The sequence below is a fragment of the Podarcis filfolensis genome (assembly GCF_964270895.1).
Source record: "Podarcis filfolensis genome assembly, chromosome: 7".
Classification (NCBI taxonomy): domain Eukaryota; kingdom Metazoa; phylum Chordata; class Lepidosauria; order Squamata; family Lacertidae; genus Podarcis; species Podarcis filfolensis.
The window spans coordinates 1,941,934-1,961,565 of NC_139603.1; the positions used below are offsets into that span (position 1 = coordinate 1,941,934).

Below are 19,632 nucleotides of genomic sequence, written 5' to 3' on the forward strand. Positions count from 1 at the left end.
TTAAGTGCCACCTAATTATAACAGCTGGATCCAGAAGTTGTCCAATGGATTTACTATGACAGGACAGTAACGTCCCTGATAATGGGTTAATATTCAAGAGCACCAGCGGCTAGCAATAATTTACTGGAATGCCACACTGCCTTTGTGAATCCAAGCATTTAAAAAGGCACAGCTGGAAGGAAACCTGAGCCCCTCTCCAGGCACATTCAGACTGGATGGCTTATACTTTAATGGTCTGACCTGAACAAAAACCTTTTATGGTAGCAGCTGAATGAACCGTGTACAGTGCAGGCATGTCTGATTGACACCAATGTAACTTTGCTGGTGGAAATCCAGCCTAATTTTCAACACTGGCAATTCCTGCTTTGGCTGCTGTTGGAGCAGAGTAATTCATAGAGGCCAATGAACAAAGCTTTCTGCACTATGTTCCTAACTGGTCAGGCTAAATTAGGGACATCCCTATACCAACCTCAACATATAAATACATTTTTGCTTCCAGTAGCACCTTAAAGACCAACTAAGTTAGTTCTTGGTATGAGCTTTCGTGTGCATGCACACTTCTTCAGATACACTTTCGTGCATGCACACGAAAGCTCATACCAAGAACTAACTTAGTTGGTCTTTAAGGTGCTACTGGAAGGAAAAAAATTTTTTGTTTTGACTATGGCAGACCAACACGGCTACCTATCTGTATATAAATACATTTGTGGCCAGGATTTGAAGCCCTTAAGGTTTGAGGTTCTTTATGCACTAACAATGTAAGACAGCACCATCATAAATTAATGAAACTAAGACAGTACAAATCTTGGATTTACTTTAGGAAGCAACTGCTATTGTAATGGTAGTTTAATCTTTAAAAACTCAAATATTCATGTGAGATGTACGTATTAAATTCAAGTCCGTATCAAGACTTATTAAATTATCTTAATATTGAACAGTCAGCCGGTTCTGAGAAATATACAACTTAAATGGTTTATAAAGGATTTGGCAACCTTTCCTATACAAAACCATTTCACATATCTTTATTACATTTCTGGAAAACTAGCAAAAAGCACACTACATGGGCAGGGACCCGGCTCATTTCATCTCCTATTCCGATGGGCAGAGCTGGGATGGTATTTTTGAAGGGTCAAGGGAGAAGAAGCATTCTAGCCCCTCTCCATTCCACTATCCCCCACCACCTCTGCCTCACTCACAAAAAGAGGGTAAAACTCAGGATTTCAAAAAGAATAACATAGAAGTGAAGTGCTAAATGAGAGTAAATAATAATCTGGATGCATTCTGATATCTGCTTTCATAATTGCTAAGAGCAGTTAGCTCAAAAAACTACTGGTTTGGACACTTCTCTAACAGCGCTGACACTGTTATCCAAATATCTGTATAAACAGCAGAATTCCACACAAAGAGACAACACTGAAAATAGTTCTTCTTACTCAAGGTACACAGCACACACCTAAATACCGTAACAGAAAGAGTTGCAATGCCAAGTTTCTACCTTTCATCATGGCAATGTAAGAAAATAGGTAAGTGAGGAAACATAAAAACAAGAGGTTGACATTTCAAAAAGGTACAGAAAACGAGAGAAATGACAGTTAATATTTCATTGGACTTGAAAATGCAAGCAATTCCTAGAACCGATGCAACGATTTAAGTTGCCCTCTCCAGTAGCAACTGAAGTGATAACTTATGTAATCAGCATGGCAATCAAAGCCAAGACTTCATGTTTACTGATTGAAAAATGCTCCCCCCTTTTTTCTTTTTGATTAGTGGAAAGTCAGCTAATTGACAAGTTTACTGACTGAAATGAAAATAATAAAATCAGACACTCTGACAGCAAAATCCAAGCCTGTATCCGCATAGTACTAGCAGACTCCACTTGACTCCTGCAAGCTATCAGCATACAATTATTCATCAGCTGAAAATTGGCACATCAATGTGAAATCAGGGAACACCACTAACCCCCACAGCTAGCTCTGAGAGAGCTTAGATTGGATTGACTGTATTACCCTGCTATACTCTAATTTTCATTCACTTACAAAAAGATGTCCTGGAAAATAAAAAGCTTAGTATGCTAAGTTCACAAGTTAATGTTCTTAGAATATGATGAGATTTAAGGAAACAAAAGTGAAGTGGATTTGAATAATTTTATCACACAGATGGAGTAAGATCTTGACAAACCAATATATTGACAAATATCTTCACCCTTATTTCTCAGACCAACACTCCTACCAAACGCAATGATACATGAACACATAATGATACTTATACAAGTGCTAACCAACCACATTTCTAGAAATCCTGGAGTCCTGGCAGACCTACTAGTATGTAAAACTATGGTTGAGTGGTCAGGAGCAGGCCACAAAATGGAATGATTTCTCCTCATCTCCCTTTAGCAGGGCCTTTCTGTTGCTGACCATGGTTGTGGAAGACCAGAAGCTCAAATTCAGAAATCATCTTCAAAACTGGGTATAAATACAAGACCATAAACACTGGACAAAATCTCCCCTTTCTTTTTCCTCTACTACCAGTCAGCTGGTTTTAGTCGTTTTTGTATTTATTACTGAGGTTTGATATCATTGTAATGATATCATTGATATCATTTTTCCTGCAATGCAGAAGTGAATTTATATTTATTAAATTTCCTACATAAATTAAGGCACCTGTCTTGTTATTTTTAAAAACTACCTAAATAGAGCAACCAAACTCAAACTCCTAGACATTTTTTGTATTTTCCCAAGTTTTCATGAGTAAGAAAAGGCATTTACAGTGGTACCTCTGGTTACAAACTTAATTCGTTCTAGAGGTCCATTCTTAACCTGAAACTGTTCTTAACCTGAGGTACCACTTTAGCTAATGGGGCTTCCCGCTGCTGTGCGATTTCTGTTCTCATCCTGGGGCAAAGTTCTTAACCCGAGGTACTACTTCCAGGTTAGCGGAGTCTGTAACCCAAAGTGTCTGTAACCCGAGATACCACTGTATAATGCTTTAGACACCCCATAACAGCACTCTAAAGTAGGCTTGTATGACAACCATCCTTGCTTTACAGAGGGGAGGGCTTGAGAAAGGGAGAGAGAGTCATTCCTAAGGCTACTAGTGGGTTTGTTCTTCTTATAAAATCTGTACTGAGGAATTCCTGGATCATCTTCTTAGCCACTCACTACACCAGTTCTCAACTTGTGCTGTAAGGACACGTTCAAACAATGATAAAACGATGTACGATTGTGAAGGCCCAGCAACAATGATGTAGGACTGTGAAGTTTCAGTAACAGGACATAAGTACTAGTAACTTAAACATAAGTACTAGATGGCAATAGCAAACCAAGTATAATATGCTTCCAATTGGCCAAATGATTAAATAGAACCTTGAGTTCCATTTTTAAAAATTAAAATAGAAAGGGGGGGGAAACTTACTTGAAAGCAATTTTGGAATCTGCTGTGGTCTTCCCAGCAGTGGTCTGTAAGTATTTCCCTGATTGTAAGCTCCAGGGGGAGCAATATTGCTGTAAACTCCACTTCCAGAATGTCCTCTGTTTCTTGACATTGCATGACTGTAATACGGAAGGGAAGAGAAATGAAGGCATCCATGGAAAAAGGCATTACACACATGGCAACAGTGTTACATTTCACACCTGAACAATGGTAAATTCCTTCAACTCTAGGCAAGGCGAGACATTAATAGGTCGGCAAATCTTCTATGAATGATGGGATACACAGCCGACGTTAGGCACACCCACCGCTGTACAAAGCAAGAGTTGTGTGCCCAGGGCATCTGTACATACACTGACTGATTTCTTCAATTCGTTCTTCTCCAGAAACAGAAAGAGCATTTAAGTTACGTGAAGGTAAAAAAAAGGTAAAGGTAAAGGACCCCTGGATAGTTAAGTTCAGTCAAAGATGGCTATGGGGTGTGGCACTCATCTCACTTTCAGACCAAGGGAGCCGGCCTTTGTCCATAGATAGCTTTCTAGGTCATGTGGCCAGCAGGATTAAACTGCTTCTGGCGCAACGGGACACTGTGATGGAAGCCAGAGCACATGGAAACAGCATTTATCTTCCTGCTGCAGCGGTACCAATTTTCTACTTGCACTGGTATGCTTTCGAACTGCTAGGTTGGCAGAAGCTGGGACAGAGCAACGGGAGCTCACCACCGTCAAGCAGAACGCACATAACAACGGCCCAGTAGCATTAACATCTGAAACAGTTCTCACTCTCTCTTCCATTGGCCCAACTTATGGAAAAACAGAATTGTAACATTTTAAAAAGTGGTGTCTCTTAGGTGATTTATTCAATTATGATCACAACTGGACAACTGAACCAGATTCCTCAGACAGCTGGGGGTTTTACTCCCCTTGGCTTCTCCTAACAGTGCAGATCAGGGATTGCTTTGGGATGCTCAGACATCAGGTACTGTGGTTCTAAAGTTTAGTAGGCATTAAAAAGTCCCCTAGTCACTTGACATGGAAGGACACAGTTTGTTCCAAGATAATACAAATATGAACAGTATTTCAGAAGTTCACAGAACTTCCCCATCTGGAAACAAGACATTTAATTGCTGTTGTTAGCAATTCCCTTAATCTAATTAAAATAAGAAGAATGTTGCATTTATCCTTAATCTACTCAACACTTAATATATGCCTGGTTCAGTTTATTATTGTTGTTTATGAAATTTGTATGTTGCCCTTCATCTGTAGATCTCAGAGGGGTTCACAACACAAAAATACAAGGTAAAAAATTCAAAATACATAATAAAAACAAAAAGAACATAACAAACCAATAACACCCCTTCTCTCCACCACAAACATGTTTAAAAGGGTATCAGACGTTAATCAGCCAAAGGCCTGATTGAAAAGGAATGTTTTCACCTGGTGCCTAAAGGTGTATAATGAAGGCGTCAGGCAAACATCCCTGGGGAGAGCATTCCACAAAACAGGGAGCCACTGCAGAGAAGGCCTGTTGCCACCCTCCAGACCTCTCATGGCGGAGGCACACAAAGAAAGGCCTCAGGTGATGATTTCAGAATCTGGGTCACTTCATATGGAGAAAGGTGGTCCTTGAGGTACTGTGGTCCTGAGCCGTTTAAGGCTTTATAGGACAAAACTAGCACTTTGATTTGGGCCTGGAAACTAATTGATAGCCAGTGTAGACAGGCCAAGGGTCAGCGAAATATGTACAAACCATCTTGCCCTGGTGAACAGCTTGGTTTACAAAAACTGTCTTCAGAGGCAGCCCTCTGCAGTAATCTAACCTAGAGGTTACCAGAGTACAGACAACAGTAGCTGGCCTATCCCTGTCCAGATAGGGGCGAAACAGCCAAAGCTGATGGAAGGCATACTTCACCAGATGCCACCTGAGCCTCAAGTAACAGCCAAGGATCCAGAGGAGTGTAACCCCATCAAGAGCAGGCCACCTCCCAGCCATCTGGTCTGAGGAACTGCCCACTCACAGGACCTCAGTCGTATCTGCATTGAGCTTCAGTTTGTTGGCTCTCAGCCAGTTCATAACTGATGCAAGACAGCAGTCCAGCACATCCACTGCCCCACTTGCAGATGTAAAGGGGAAGTAGAGCTGTGTGTCATCAGCATAATGCTGAAAGCGTATTCCAAACCTCCGGATAACCCCACTCAGTAATTTCAAGTAATGTTAAATAGCATAGTGGGTAGAGATGTTAAATTCTCAAGAATAATTGTTTGGAGAATATTCTCGATTAATGCGAATATTAGAGAATTTTCATTTAAAATAGGAGAATATTAATTTTAATGCATTGAAAATTATATAATTAGTTAATATACATGTTTATTCATGAGTAAACTTGTTCAGATGGCAACCAAAAACCATACAGATACTTTTATTCAATGGGGCAATGCAGTGAATTCACATTCTTTGATTTGGTAAAGGGGAACTGACAATCAGAGGACTGCAGAAAACTAGTTACTGGCACTAAATAAAAAATATAGAAACGTCAACTGTTTAAATCAAGGTCACCTCACATGCTGTTTCATATAACTGTATAGGCCTAGGTACTTTAAGTGTATAAAGCATTAAAGCTACTTTCTGTAAAAAAACCACAATGTATGGCCAAGGGTATAGAACTGCTAAGAATAAGGTCACACCAAAATAAGGAAAAAGGCTATTACATATAGTTTGAAACTCATATGAATTCAAATGTTCATCAAATTAAATGAATAGCATTTTAAAAACAAAAAACCCCAAAAATGTTTTCTGTAGCTCACATTTCAGAACTGCCAATGGTGAATAACACAATCCCCAGTAATGTAACTGGATCAAAAACAATCATTATTCATTACTTACACTGGCAATATCACAGCTTGACTTATTATTTACTAGATTTTTTTAAAATGTGGGTTGTAAAACTGGTTCTTACATTAGAATTTACAATTTGTGGAGAATATTTTCCGGAGAATTTTCTAGCAGAGAATATTCTCACCTCACATCACTAATAGGGGATAAAATTGAACCCTGTGGAACCCCACACTGAAGGCTCCACAGGGCCAAAGAATCACCCTCTGGAAACTACCATCCAAGTAGGATCGGAACCACCGCAAAGTGGTGCCACCCACCCACTCAGACAGCCACTCCAGAAGAATACCATGGTTGATGGTATTGAAAGCTGTTGAGAGGTTGAGGAGAATTAACAGGGACACATTTTCCCTGACTCTCTTCTGACAGATGTCATCATGCAGAACAACCAAATCAGTTTCTGTGCCAAAAACCAGGGATGGTTTATTGAGTTCCGGTTCCATGTCTTCCTCACTTAAAATTGAGTGCATAAATCTAGATGAACAAAGAACATTAGATGAACAGTAGTTAAATCAGTTGCCTACCCCAAAGTTCTGAATGATGACTGGTCCAAGTGAACCTGCCTCCTGTCGCGGTTAAAGCCAAGCTGTGGCCTCCAAGGTCTGCCATCATTGTTAGTTTTCTCCCAGTCACCTGGCTTCAGAACTGATAGAGGCTTTCTAAATAATAAGACAAGGAAGTTTAATCTAATAGGCACTAGAGACACAGAGTTGGAAGACCTGAAGGCCATCAAGTTCAATTGTCTGAAACAAGACATAGGACCACCCACAAAATCAATCTCACCCATTCTACAGCGCTGCAAGTGGTTCAGAAGAACTGGTAAGGGTAAATAGAAGGGTTACTTACTTTGCTCCAGATAACACCTCTGCCTTAAAAATAAAGTCTTCTTGGAATTGTGGGTCTTTAAAGTTGATACTAAGAATGAAAATATTTGAAACAATTATGAAGAATTAACACATTGCCTGTTATGTGACATCAAAGTTGGTAACTTATTTGCTCTCTTCAGAATACAGCAAGGATCAGTAGAGAGCAACTCAGGCCCAAAGATGAAAAAAGAGCTCATCAGGCCTCTTGATTTGATCTGTTTTGAAATGGCCACAGCCACTTGTCACTCACCTAATATCACAGGGTGTCATGGGCAGGACAGGAAAAGCCACTTACAGAGCGCTCTGAATTGTTCCTTTGCAACCCAGAGTTGCATTCAGTCATTTACACCTGGCACTGAATACAAGATCCACTGCTTTAAGGCAGGATGGGTTCCTCTTGAGAGCTTGGATTCTGCCCATCCGCTATATGACTTGCATTCAGTGCCAATTGTAAACTGGGGCTGTACAGGAGCAATTATGTGTACACTCTAAGCCAGGCTCCCCCAACCTGATTCCCACCCTTCCTGATGCTTTGGATTAAAATTCTCATCATCCCTGACCAATAGTCATACTGACTGGGGCTGATGAGAGTTGGAGTCCAACAACATCTGGTTGAGGAAGGCTTAAATTTGGTGCCAAGTGCAACCAGCACATCTTGGGGGCAGGATCAATTCCACCTGACATCATAATGGCCTGTCAAATGTGGTCTGTGAAAGGCTGGTCACTATTTGATAAGGCCAATCATGTGGTCCCCCAACACTTGTGTAGGCAAAATTATCTCTTTTTCAGACCTAGTCAGATGCATTTATTCATGCATTACCCCCAAGGATGTGGACAGGCTGCTTGGACGCGTGAAACCAACCACCTGTCTCCTTGATCCTTGCCCATCCTGGCTAATAAAAGCAAGCCGGGAAGGGCTGGGCGATGGGCTCTGTGGGGTGGTGAATGTTTCCCTCTGTGAGGGAACATTCCCAAATCCGCTGAAAGAGGCGGTCATTAAATCGCTTCTTAAAAAACCATCTTTAGACCCGGCCAGTATGGCCAACTATCGCCCAGTCTCAAATCTTCCATTCTTGGGCAAGGTGATTGAGCGCGTGGTTGCTGAACAACTCCAGGCATGCCTGGAGGATGCGGACCATTTGGATCCCTTCCAATCGGGATTCAGGCCTCATCATGGGACTGAAACTGCCTTGGTCGCACTGGTTGATGATCTCCGGCGGGCTAGGGACAAAGGTGAGAGTTGTTTCCTAGTTCTGCTGGATCTCTCAGCGGCCTTTGATATGATCGACCATAACATCCTTCTGGACCGTCTAGAGGGGCTGGGAGCTGGGGGCACTGTTATACAGTGGTTTCGCTCCTTCCTCCTGGGCCGTGTTCAGAAAGTGGTGGTGGGGGATGAGTGTTCAGACCCCTGGGCCCTCACTTGTGGGGTGCCTCAGGGTTCCGTCCTCTCCCCCATGCTTTTTAACATCTATATGAAGCCACTGGGAGAGATCATCAGGGGGTTTGGACTGGGTGTCCATCAATATGCAGATGATACCCAGCTCTACCTCTCTTTCAAATCAGAACCAGTGAAGGCGGTGAAGGTCCTGTGTGAGTGCCTGGAGGCGGTTGGAGGATGGATGGCGGCTAATGGATTGAGGTTGAATCCGGACAAGACAGAAGTACTGTTTTTGGGGGACAGGGGGCGGGCTGGTGTGGAGGACTCCCTGGTCCTGAATAGGGTAACTGTGCCCCTGAAGGACCAGGTGCGCAGCCTGGGAGTCATTTTGGACTCACAGCTGTCCATGGAGGCGCAGGTCAATTCTGTATCCAGGGCACCTGTCTACAAACTCCACCTGGTATGCAGGCTGAGACCCTACCTGCCCGCGGACTGTCTCGCCAGAGTGGTGCATGCTCTAGTTATTTCCCGCTTGGACTACTGCAATGCGCTCTACGTGGGGCTACCTTTGAAGGTGACTCGGAAACTACAACTAATCCAGAATGCGGCAGCTAGACTGGTGACTGGGGGCGGCCGCCGAGACCACATAACACTGGTCTTGAAAGACCTACATTGGCTCCCAGTACGTTTCCGAACACAAATCAAAGTGCTGGTGTTGACCTTTAAAGCCCTAAACGGCCTTGGCCCAGTATACCTGAAGGAGCGTCTCCACCCCCATCGTTCTGCCCGGACGCTGAGGTCCAGCGCCAAGGGCATTCTGGCGGTTCCCTCATTGCGAGAAGCAAAGCTACAGGGAACCAGGCAGAGGGCCTTCTCAGTAGTGGCGCCCGCCCTGTGGAACGTCCTCCCATCAGATGTCAAAGCGATAAATAACTACCTGACATTCAGAAGACATCTTAAGGCAGCCCTGTTCAGGGAAGTTAGAATCATAGAATCATAGAGTTGGAAGAGACCACAAGGGCCATCGAGTCCAACCCCCTGCCAAGCAGGAAACACCATCAGAGCACTCCTGAGTTTTTAATCTGTGATATTTTAGTGTATTTTTGGTTTCTATGGAAGCCGCCCAGAGTGGCTGGGGAAACCCAGCCAGATGGGTGGGGTACAAATAAATTATTATTATTATTATTATTATTATTATTATTATTATTATTATTATGCACTATGTGGATGACTCAGAAAAAGGAGTTAATTAAGACAGAGACCATCACTATTGCTAAGATAAGAGCTGGGAGGAGTCACTAGATCCCTCTGCGGTAAGGAAAGGGAAACCAGCAGTTATATTCATAATTGGAATACAGTTTAGAATAAAAAATATTTGATCCATCATTCTACGGAAGGGCTCGTATTTTCCAAGATTTAGCAGCTTAGTTGCCTTCAAGCCCACATAAGCAAGAGCCTGAGAAATGAGGAAATGTCTAACTTCATTAATTTGGTTCCCCCTCCCTTTCATATTCCCCATTAGTCTCAAGAGGAGAAGCCAACCAGGTACTGGTGAACACCTCAACTATTGAGGACTTCACATCATGACCTAGAGGAAGTCATTTGGGTAACTTCATTCATACACATTTTACCTTATTGCAGAATTCTGTGTCAGGTCACGCAGCATGGGCACAGGAGAGTGCAATGTCCTAATAGATATGGAAAAATGGAACAACTATTCATTTAGAAGAAAAACTCTCTTGGCTGTAGAGAAAAATGGAAAATGTATCTGATGTAAGCAGGCAATGGTCACTTAATACCAAATGACATTTAACTGACTGAAGGGATCATATTCTTCACAAGAGAGCTGCACAAGTATTTTGCATGCTAAATATTTTGAAGACAAAAACCTCAAATAACAAGGCTTGAAATGGAAGACTAAAAGAAGCTAAGGCAATTTGCTTTAATCCAAGCTAAATGGTAAAGAAATGGGAAGGGCAGCATATTAACATTTCAAAATGACCACACGTAATATGTCTTCAAACAGTACAGAAAGTTGAATAATCAATACTGCACTAATAGAATACAATATAGCAAAATTTAATCAAAATTGATTGTCCATTTTCAAAACCAAAAACTTTTAAAATTTTGCCATGCTTACATCAGCTCATGTTAACTATCCCTTTGGTGTCCATAACACTTCTCAGTGTTTTCAGACTCACCTTTAATCCCATCCCTCCAACATGGGACCTACTTTCTGTTAGCCTTTTATTCTCTTATTCTTCACTCTAGCCAATTTCCTCTACCAGATCTCCCTCCTTCTTTTTAAAACTTTATCAAACCATCTTCAATTGGGGCATGACCCATCTATGTGTGTCTATTCAATAACTGAAAACTAGTGGCATGCATTAAGCAGCTTTTGCTCTTCATTGTGAAGGAGGCAAATAAACTACAAACTAATTTTATTTTGTCTGAAGAACATTGAACAAGGAGGGATTCTTAATCAGCAAATAAACCCTGCTGTAAGTTATACTTACTCATCAGGAAGAACTGGATTGTCATTCCTGGCTAATTTTCCTTGAATACCATGACACAGTTCAGGGGGAAGGCCTACTGCCTATTGGGGAATAATAAAATCCTGATCAGATGAGCCAGACAAGAATGAATTAAATGTAATATCCATTAGAACAAATTTGACACACCTCTTTTTCACCAGACTTGTACTGTTCGAGAATGAAGTCATGAAGTTGATGCTGTTTCCCAACAAAGAGAACATCACCACCAAGACTATTTCTTCTGACTGAAAAAAGAAGGGGGTGATAATTCTTCATTAAGAGCAACCTAATTGTAATACTTACAAAACAGGCTCATGTTGCTTACTACCGGCACCATAAACTAAAAAAGCCCTCTCTAGATTTATCATTAATTTGACATTGTACAGGGATGTTTGCTTTGATGAGCATCCAAGTTTACTCTGAGTAATGGGGGAGAGGAGAGCATCCATTTGTCTTAGACTAGTGCTTAATGGAACTGGACAACCTTCCATTGATTTATCAGTGTACTAGTGTGGGACCACAATGAAGTTTCTGTCCATTTGGTACACACTTAACCATTTGCTTACAAGGTGTCATGCACCATGGGGATCAAGCCAGGAATTCTAGGAGTCTGGCACCAGATGTCTTTCTGAAAGTATTTATATACTGCCCTCTCATAAAACAGGGGGCACAGCAATGTAAAAACCTGTAAATGTACAAACCAATGTAAAGCTGTAGAAAACAGTAATTAAAATGATGGGATACTCAATAAAAATTTAAACAACTGCATAGGCCTTTTGGCAAATAATAATAAATGAATGGAAAAAAAAAACCTTTAACCAAAAAGGCTCTCAGAGTAACTTAGGAAAAATCAGTTCTGAGGATGCTCCCCCCCCCCCCTTTGGGTTCTTCTTCTACACCATCATTTTATTATTTGTACCCTGCCCATCTGACTGGGTTGCCCCAGCCATTCTGTGCAGCATCCAACAGATATAAAAACATTAAAAAGCTTCCCTAATCAGGGCTGCCTTTAGATGACTTCTAAAAAGGCATGACACACAAGGAAGGAAGAATGAGAGGAAGGAAAAGCAAGCTCAAGCACAATTCTTGAAGTTATAATCAACGTGAATGTGGTTCTGGTTGTCTTGCCCTTGATGAAGAGCAGTCCGTATCATAACAGAGGCAGAAAGCAACAGTTCAACCCTTCTTAGCCTTTGGGTGGAGCATTTTGACATATTTGGTCAAAATAGGAGTCAGAATACTGCAAAAAGGGAGATTCAGCTTAAACTGTGAAACATCAGGACTAATGCAGAGGCTGCATGTTCATTCTCTACAGGCTACTAAGGCTGAGCACAGAGAATAGTAACAGTTCTTGGCACCTGAGATCAAAATAAAAGCAAACTGATTTATGGTGTGGAAAGGCAGATGCGGGTTTTATAGTAGGAAAAAGTAGCATTGCACAAAAGTACCACAGCCAAAAGCCTTGGTACTCAGAAAGATTATTTAATCCTGCAACTCTTACTTTCTTCAGGGGTGAGGTCAGGATACACCTCTGCTAGAGCAGCTCTCAGACGGCGTTCGTCAACAAAAGGCAACAGTGCAACTCCTACAGAAAACAACTCATTAGAGTTCATATTTTCTTTTTAATAGTACAAAACGTAAGGTTATAAAATAGTACAGAAGGGTAGAAGAAACTTTGGCAAGATCAAGCCAAATTGTCCCCAAATCATAAAAAGATCCTTAATGGATCAGACCCTAGTCTTACCTAGTTCAACATCCTGTTCTTACAGTGGCTCACCAAATCAAGCCAAGCTAAGCATATGGTTTAGCTCTCTCACAGAAATTAGTGAGACTTAATGGTACAGGCAACCTCCTATTTACGCGGGGGGTTACGTTCCAAGGCATACATGAAATCATGTATATATTCCTTATGGGCACAGTCACATTTCAACTCTCTTTAGTCAACAGAAATAAAATTGCTGCAAAAGTATAAAGCACAGCCTACTCAATAAACACACTCTTTAAACTGAAGACTAGAAGATTTAAAATTAACTTTGGTTAGACTGTACCAATGAACTGTGTCAAAGTATACTTGAAAATATGTAATTTTTCTTCAGTTCATTATGGTATTAGCTTTTAGTTTTTTGCTATTTCAGAACACTGAAGTTCTACATTCCAAGTTATAAAGGTTCTCAAAATCCTAATAAAATTACTGAAGAATGCAAGACCCCAAAATTTATTTTCAAGTACTTCTATCTGGCTTTCTGTTATAAAAGTAACTCAAAGCAGCTAAATAATTAAAACACTCCAAAACAAAATATGCTACATGAATAATGAATTGTATTTTAGTTAATTTCAAGCCAAAATAATGTTATCTGATAACAGACACATAAATCATTTTGGCAAGTGGTTGCAAACATGACTTACAGAATAAATTCTTTCCTGTTTTGCTCAAATGACTCCAAAGACATATTGATGAACAAGTATTAATTTCGTGATCTTAAATATTACCTTGCCAAGCATATTTCTTTCCATTCAAATCAATAGCAAAGTCTTCGGGGTAAAAATCAATTATACTTGATTCCTGTTTTTTAAAAAACAAGATCATTACAGTGATTCAGAGATTTGTACAGTAACAGATGAAGAATCAGATTAATCTTGTACAAGCTTAGAGACCCTATTTAGTTATTATTGCATTTACACCCCCCCTTTTCTGCAAGGAGTGCAAGGTGGTGGACACAGTCCATCCTCGTTTAATCCCAACAACCCCGTGAGGTAAATTAGGGTGAGAGGCAGTGACAGATCCAAAGTCACCCAGTGAGCTTCATGGCCGAATGGGGGATTTGAACCCTGATCTCCCAGGTCCAAGTCTGACACTCTAACCACTACACCACACTGACTCATCATCTTTTTTGATGAAGTGGTCTATAAAGTTTTCTGAATTAAAAATAATAATACATATAAGCTATTTCCTTTCTTCTTTTCAAACTCAGTACTGTGGTACCTTGGTTTACGAACTTAATCCATTCTGGAAGTCCGTTCTTAAACCAAAGCGTTCTTAAACCAAGGCGTGCTTTCCGACAGAAAGTAATGGAAACGGATTAATCCGTTCCAGACGATGAAAAGCAACGCCTGAAACAGCAATTTCACATGAATTTTACTATCTAACAAATGATCTATAAAATGAAAACAATAATCAATGTACTATACTATACTATACTATACTATACTATACTATACTATAAAATAAATAAAACAGTATTGTAGATGATAAAAATGAAAATTAATTTTTTTTCTTACCTGTACTAATGATAGTCATTGTTTGGATGGGGGGGGCGCTTTTATCCATTTCCACAGTCACACAATCAATCAATCAGCAGTTGAACTGGGATCCAAACAGATCCCCCCCCCATGCTGCTGTGGGAAATGCTCCCTAGAGTGCCTTCCTCCCACAGCCCGGCCAGGCGGAGGGAACTTTTTCTTGCTGCCGAGCCGCTTGGGAGACGGAGGTGCATGGAAAGGCCGCACGGTTTCCCGAGACAAGAGCCAGCTGGCTGGCGGGCGCGCAGCTTCGCTCCCTTGCTGCTACGGGAAACGCCGTGATGACCCCCTTCTCTGCTGCCGGACAATGGAAGTGTGGCACTCAAAACAGAAGTGCACCTCCGGAGTATGTTCATATATCCCCCCCCAAAAAAAACACACTACACAACCCGGAACACTCATTTCCGGGTTTGAAGTGGTTGCAACCCAAAAAGTTCATTGGCTAGGCTGTTCATAACTTGAGGTACCACTGTATGAAGAACAGGTCAAAATGAACAGTACTTTGTTGACAATTTTCAAGCTCTGGTGCAATAACCACTTCTAAAGTTTGAAATTTCAAACTGCAAGTTCTGGACATTTTCTAAATGTTAACACTTCAGACAGTAGCCTTAATCTCTCTTGCCAGTTGTAGTTCTCATTGCTTATCTTGGGTACATGCTCCACAATGTGGCTTGTCCAGAATTGGGACAGCTGGAGGGGCCATTTGAGGTCATCCTATCTCAATGTTTCTCAAACTTAGGTCCCCCAGCTGTTGTTGGACTACAACTCCCATCATCCCTAGCTGGCAGGACCAGTGGTTAGGGATGATGGGAGCTGCAGTACAACAGCTGGAGGCCCCAGTTTGAGAAACACTGTCCTAGCTCTAACTGTTCCTCAGTTTACTACAGCTAGCAAAGAACAAATTGGGCTCCAACTGGAAGAGGTGTACCCTGACCTCAAGCCAGTATGGTTTTCCAAGTTTCTGTCTCCAGTAAACAGAGTAAAACAGGCACATTATTCAAACAGATACTGAAGCTATTAACAGAATATCAAAACAAACATTTCAATTTTGAATAGATGAAAAGGTGAATAAACGAAAGCAAAATTCTTACCGGATCAGTCATAAGATTCCGCCAAGTTGGTGGAAGAAAGTTACCACTAGCTGCAGGAAAGACTCCCATAAGTTGTTCAAGAGGTCTGAACTGCCAAAAACAAAAGTCAACAGCAATAACTACTTTGATCACCCCCATTACAATATTAGTGACTTCCAATTAATTATTATAAAGATGAACAGTAATCTTACCGGTTTGGTTCCTTTTTCAAAGTCTGAGGGCATGTCTGCAATTCCTTCAAAATCTGAAGCAAATGGCGCATAATGGAATGGATAATACCATTTCCAGGAGGCACACCCCTAGTTTGGAAAATGTAAGAAGAAACCAAGTCACAGCTAGAAGACCCAGTAACTCTCCTGTAGGGAGACAGGCAAGACTGAAAGCCATCTGGTGACTAATCCAGATCAATTTCTAACGCAACATATGTATTTGCCAAAATATTGATTTATTTATTTTTTTTGGTACACCAACCTAAGATATGGGACCAACATACCAATTCAACAAATGAAACAGGGACCCCAAATCTCTTTTCCAGTGGCAATGTCATTTTACATTACTACTAACTCAGTTGCCACTGCTTTACATACTGAAAACTTCTTGCAATATACTGCAAAGATGCATACCAAACTTACTCACTGAAAAAGAAATCAAGTGATTGTAACATCTATAATACAATTCACCAACGGTCAGCAGCATGGGGCAGAACATTTTCCATAACAAAAACATTTCAGTTTCTATAAAAGCATTGCTTCTCAAAATTTGCTTTTAATAATGGATACCATATTAATTAAACTCAACAGATTCAAAATTCTAATTATCATTTTTCAGGAGTGTGTCAAGGAAGCATATGCCTATACAATTATATCTATATGCCTGCAGCACAACTGTATCTTGTGTGGAGGTTATGTTCCAGAAACTACATATACCCAAAACACCCTTGCGCCAACACCCACCCTTGCTATCCAGGCTCTGGGAAGCTCTCACAGGGCCGTCTGAGTTCCTGCAAGAGCCTCCCTGAGCCTGTAAGCAAGACAGAGAGCTTAAAAGCTATTTCTGCACCAGGAAAACCCACTGCAAAAGGAGCCTTTAAGCTCTTTGCTTTGTGTGCAATTAATTTGTGGGACTTCAACTAGCTTGCTTTCAACCGTGCATATGATGCCATCATTTATACAGAGTGCTTTGCTGCCCAGTTGAGAAAACCAGATCCAGCATGTGGCCTGTGACATGCCTTGGGTCAATGACATAGAATTGTAGAGTCTGAAGGGACCTTGAGGGTCATGTAGTCCAACCGCCTGAAATGCACGAATCTCAACTAAATTATACATGACAGATGGTCACTCAACCTCTGCTTAAAAACCTCCAAAGGAGAGTCCATCATCTCTCATGTGAGTCTGTTCCACTGTGGAACAGCTCTTACTATACAGAAGTTCTTCCTAATGTTTAGCCAAAGTCTCCTCTATGCACATTCTAGCTTGTCAATATCCTTCTTAACCTGTGGTGCCCAGAACTGGGCACAGTATTCCGGGTTTGGTCTGACCAGCGTTTAAATGAGCAGGACTCTGACTTCCTTTGATTGGGACACCAGACTTCTGTTGATGAAGCCTAGATTAGCATTAGCTTTATTTGCTGCTGCATTACACTGCTGTCAGGGAACTGTCATCTGAGACGAAGGAGGTGAAAGGGCTCATGGAGGGTGAGAGAGACCACTCAGCGGAGGAGGGGACCAGCAGGGGGAGAAGTGGAGTTCCAAGGGAAAGTGAGTCGGAGGGAGAGCTCAGAGATACTTCTAGCGAGAACAGTGGGGGGGTTTCAGGACCTCCCCTAGGAACACCCACTCCTCGGCGGAAACTGTCACGCCGAGAGTCCAGAAGACGTGTTTCCGTTAAGGAGCTTTTATGCTGGAAGAAGTTCCGTAAACGCCCACTGTCCGATTCAACGAGCGATTGATGGAGCCATGCTTAAGGAGCTCCATCACAGACAGAGGTTTGGGAACTTAGCCAAACTCTGAGGGATCAGGATTTTACGCACAAGCAGCTCATCATCCCATCACAGCAATCGGACAGACCCTGAAAGCAGCTTGTGCAGAGAGGCATCATGAGTGACCCAGCCAGAGCCGGAGGAGCAGGAGGAGCTGGAGGAGGTCCAACTCTGGAAGAAAGGTACAGAATGTTGGAACTCCAGCTAGCAATGCAAACGGCGAGGCTAGAAGAAAGGAGGGCGCAGGATGCAGAAAAGGCAAAAGGCGCTACACTAGCAAGAAAGATGCCAGGAATGGTGCAGAAGTTTGGGGGGGACCCCAGGAACTACCAAGCCTTTAGGACAGAGATGCAGTATGCTCTTGAACTGCAGTTTAATGACTTTCCCGATGAGGCGTCGCGAGTGGCGTTTGTGATTGGCCATCTCGAAGGAGGGGCGAGAGACTGGGTCAGGCCCCTGATGGCAGGGAATAGTGACATGCTGAAGGACGCGAGGAAGTTTTTTCGCGCCATGGATTTGATGTTTTCCAGCGAGATTGAACAGGGACTGGTACGCAGACAATTGATGGCTTGCAAACAGGGGAGCCGATCGGTTCGTGAGTACTGGACTGAGTTTACAATGTTGATACATAGATTGGGGTGGGACCTATCGGCGGAACCCATTCAAATGCTATTTGAAGAGGGGCTTTCTTCGGCGGTGAAAGACGAACTTTCCCGGGCGCCCAGGGCGGAGTCTATGGACCAGCTGACCAAATCAGCGCTGACCATTGGAGCGCGCCAGGAGGCAAGAGCCTTGGAGAAGCGGGAGGGGAAAGGAGAGCGTTGGAGGGATTTCCGCATTCCAGAGATTCCAGAGCCAAGTTTCCCGCCCGGAGAGCCGATGGAAGTTGGAACAGCGCGCGCGCGCGCAGTTTCAAATCCCAGTGAAGGGAGGAAGAAGGAGGGAAAGAGCGCCAAGAAATGTTACCTCTGCCAGCAGCCAGGTCACTTTGCCAGAGTCTGCCCGCAAAGAAAGGAATGGCAAGGGATGGCAGGGGCTGTTGGGGGAAAGGAGGAGGAAGTCCAGGAGCCAGTAAAAGCCAACGCCTGTCTGCCTCTGTCAGGGCACTGCAGACAGGCCAAGGAGCAGTAAAAGTGCCCACTCCGGAACCTCCAAGACCAGCCCTAGTAATAGAGGTGTTGCTAGAGCTGGCAAACGGATACCCACTAAAGACCAAGGCGCTGTTAGACTCAGGCAGCTCCTGTAATTTTATGAGCAAGGAGTTTGCAGCGGAACACCAGATACAGACACTCCCTTTAAGCAACCCCCTGCAAGTCACCACGATCGATGGGAGGGAGCTGTTGGGGGGAGAAGTTAGCCTACAGACCGTCCCAATGGTTATGAGGGTGGCAAGGCACACCGAAAGGATAGCGTTCAATGTAGCCACCCTGGGAGGGGCGCCAGTCATTTTGGGAATGAGCTGGCTAGCGTTGCATGACCCGCTAGTGGGCTGGCATCAGAGAGTGGTGTCCTTTGGGTCAGGACATTGCCTGGAACACTGCAAAGAGGGAAAGGTGCCAGAAGGGGCAAAAGCCTCCATAGCAGGGACGGAAGTGGCGAACAAAGGGGAGGTGCCCAAACAATACGCTGACCTGAGCAAGGTCTTCAGCGAAAGGGAAGCAGATAAACTACCACCGCATAGAGACTTTGACTGCCAGATTAACCTGGTCCCTGGGGCCCAGCTACCCGTGGGCAAGCTGTACGCCATGTCAGACAGGGAAATGCAGGAGTTGAGGGAGTTTATTGACAAAAACCTGAAGAGAGGTTTCATTAGAGAGTCCAGAGCGGTGGGGGGCAGTCCAGTGTTTTTTGTGGACAAAAAAAACACGGATAAACCGAGATTGGTCGTGGACTACCGGGCCCTGAATGCCGTGTCAGAACCAGTGACTTTCCCCATGCCCAGGATTGATGACATTTTGACCAGGGTGAGGAAGGGAAAGATATTCACGAAACTGGACTTGAGAGGAGCGTACAACCTGATACGAATAAAGAAGGGGGATGAATGGAAGACAACGATGTTCACCCCCCTAGGGGCTTTCGAATATCGCGTTATGCCATTCGGATTGCAATCAGGCTCCGCCTGTTTTCAATCGCTCATGAACCATGTACTGGGACCTTTGCTCTAC

The 19,632-nt window shown here is 42.8% G+C and overlaps 2 protein-coding genes across 2 annotated transcripts in view; both read right to left on the bottom strand.

The window, feature by feature from the left end:
- Window positions 1-19,632, bottom strand: part of KIZ (kizuna centrosomal protein) — a 167,404-nt gene that overhangs the window by 40,218 nt on the left and 107,554 nt on the right. The window lies entirely within an intron of this gene.
- Window positions 1-19,632, bottom strand: part of XRN2 (5'-3' exoribonuclease 2) — a 68,434-nt gene that overhangs the window by 9,361 nt on the left and 39,441 nt on the right. Inside the window, exons 18-27 of the mRNA XM_083624303.1 lie at window positions 15,682-15,789; window positions 15,491-15,580; window positions 13,590-13,662; window positions 12,601-12,684; window positions 11,247-11,344; window positions 11,082-11,161; window positions 10,197-10,253; window positions 7,165-7,233; window positions 6,843-6,977; window positions 3,412-3,548 (exon numbers count right to left, since the gene is read on the bottom strand). Of these exons, the coding sequence (XP_083480429.1) occupies window positions 3,412-3,548; window positions 6,843-6,977; window positions 7,165-7,233; window positions 10,197-10,253; window positions 11,082-11,161; window positions 11,247-11,344; window positions 12,601-12,684; window positions 13,590-13,662; window positions 15,491-15,580; window positions 15,682-15,789 (931 nt within the window). The remainder of the gene's footprint in view (window positions 1-3,411; window positions 3,549-6,842; window positions 6,978-7,164; window positions 7,234-10,196; window positions 10,254-11,081; window positions 11,162-11,246; window positions 11,345-12,600; window positions 12,685-13,589; window positions 13,663-15,490; window positions 15,581-15,681; window positions 15,790-19,632) is intronic.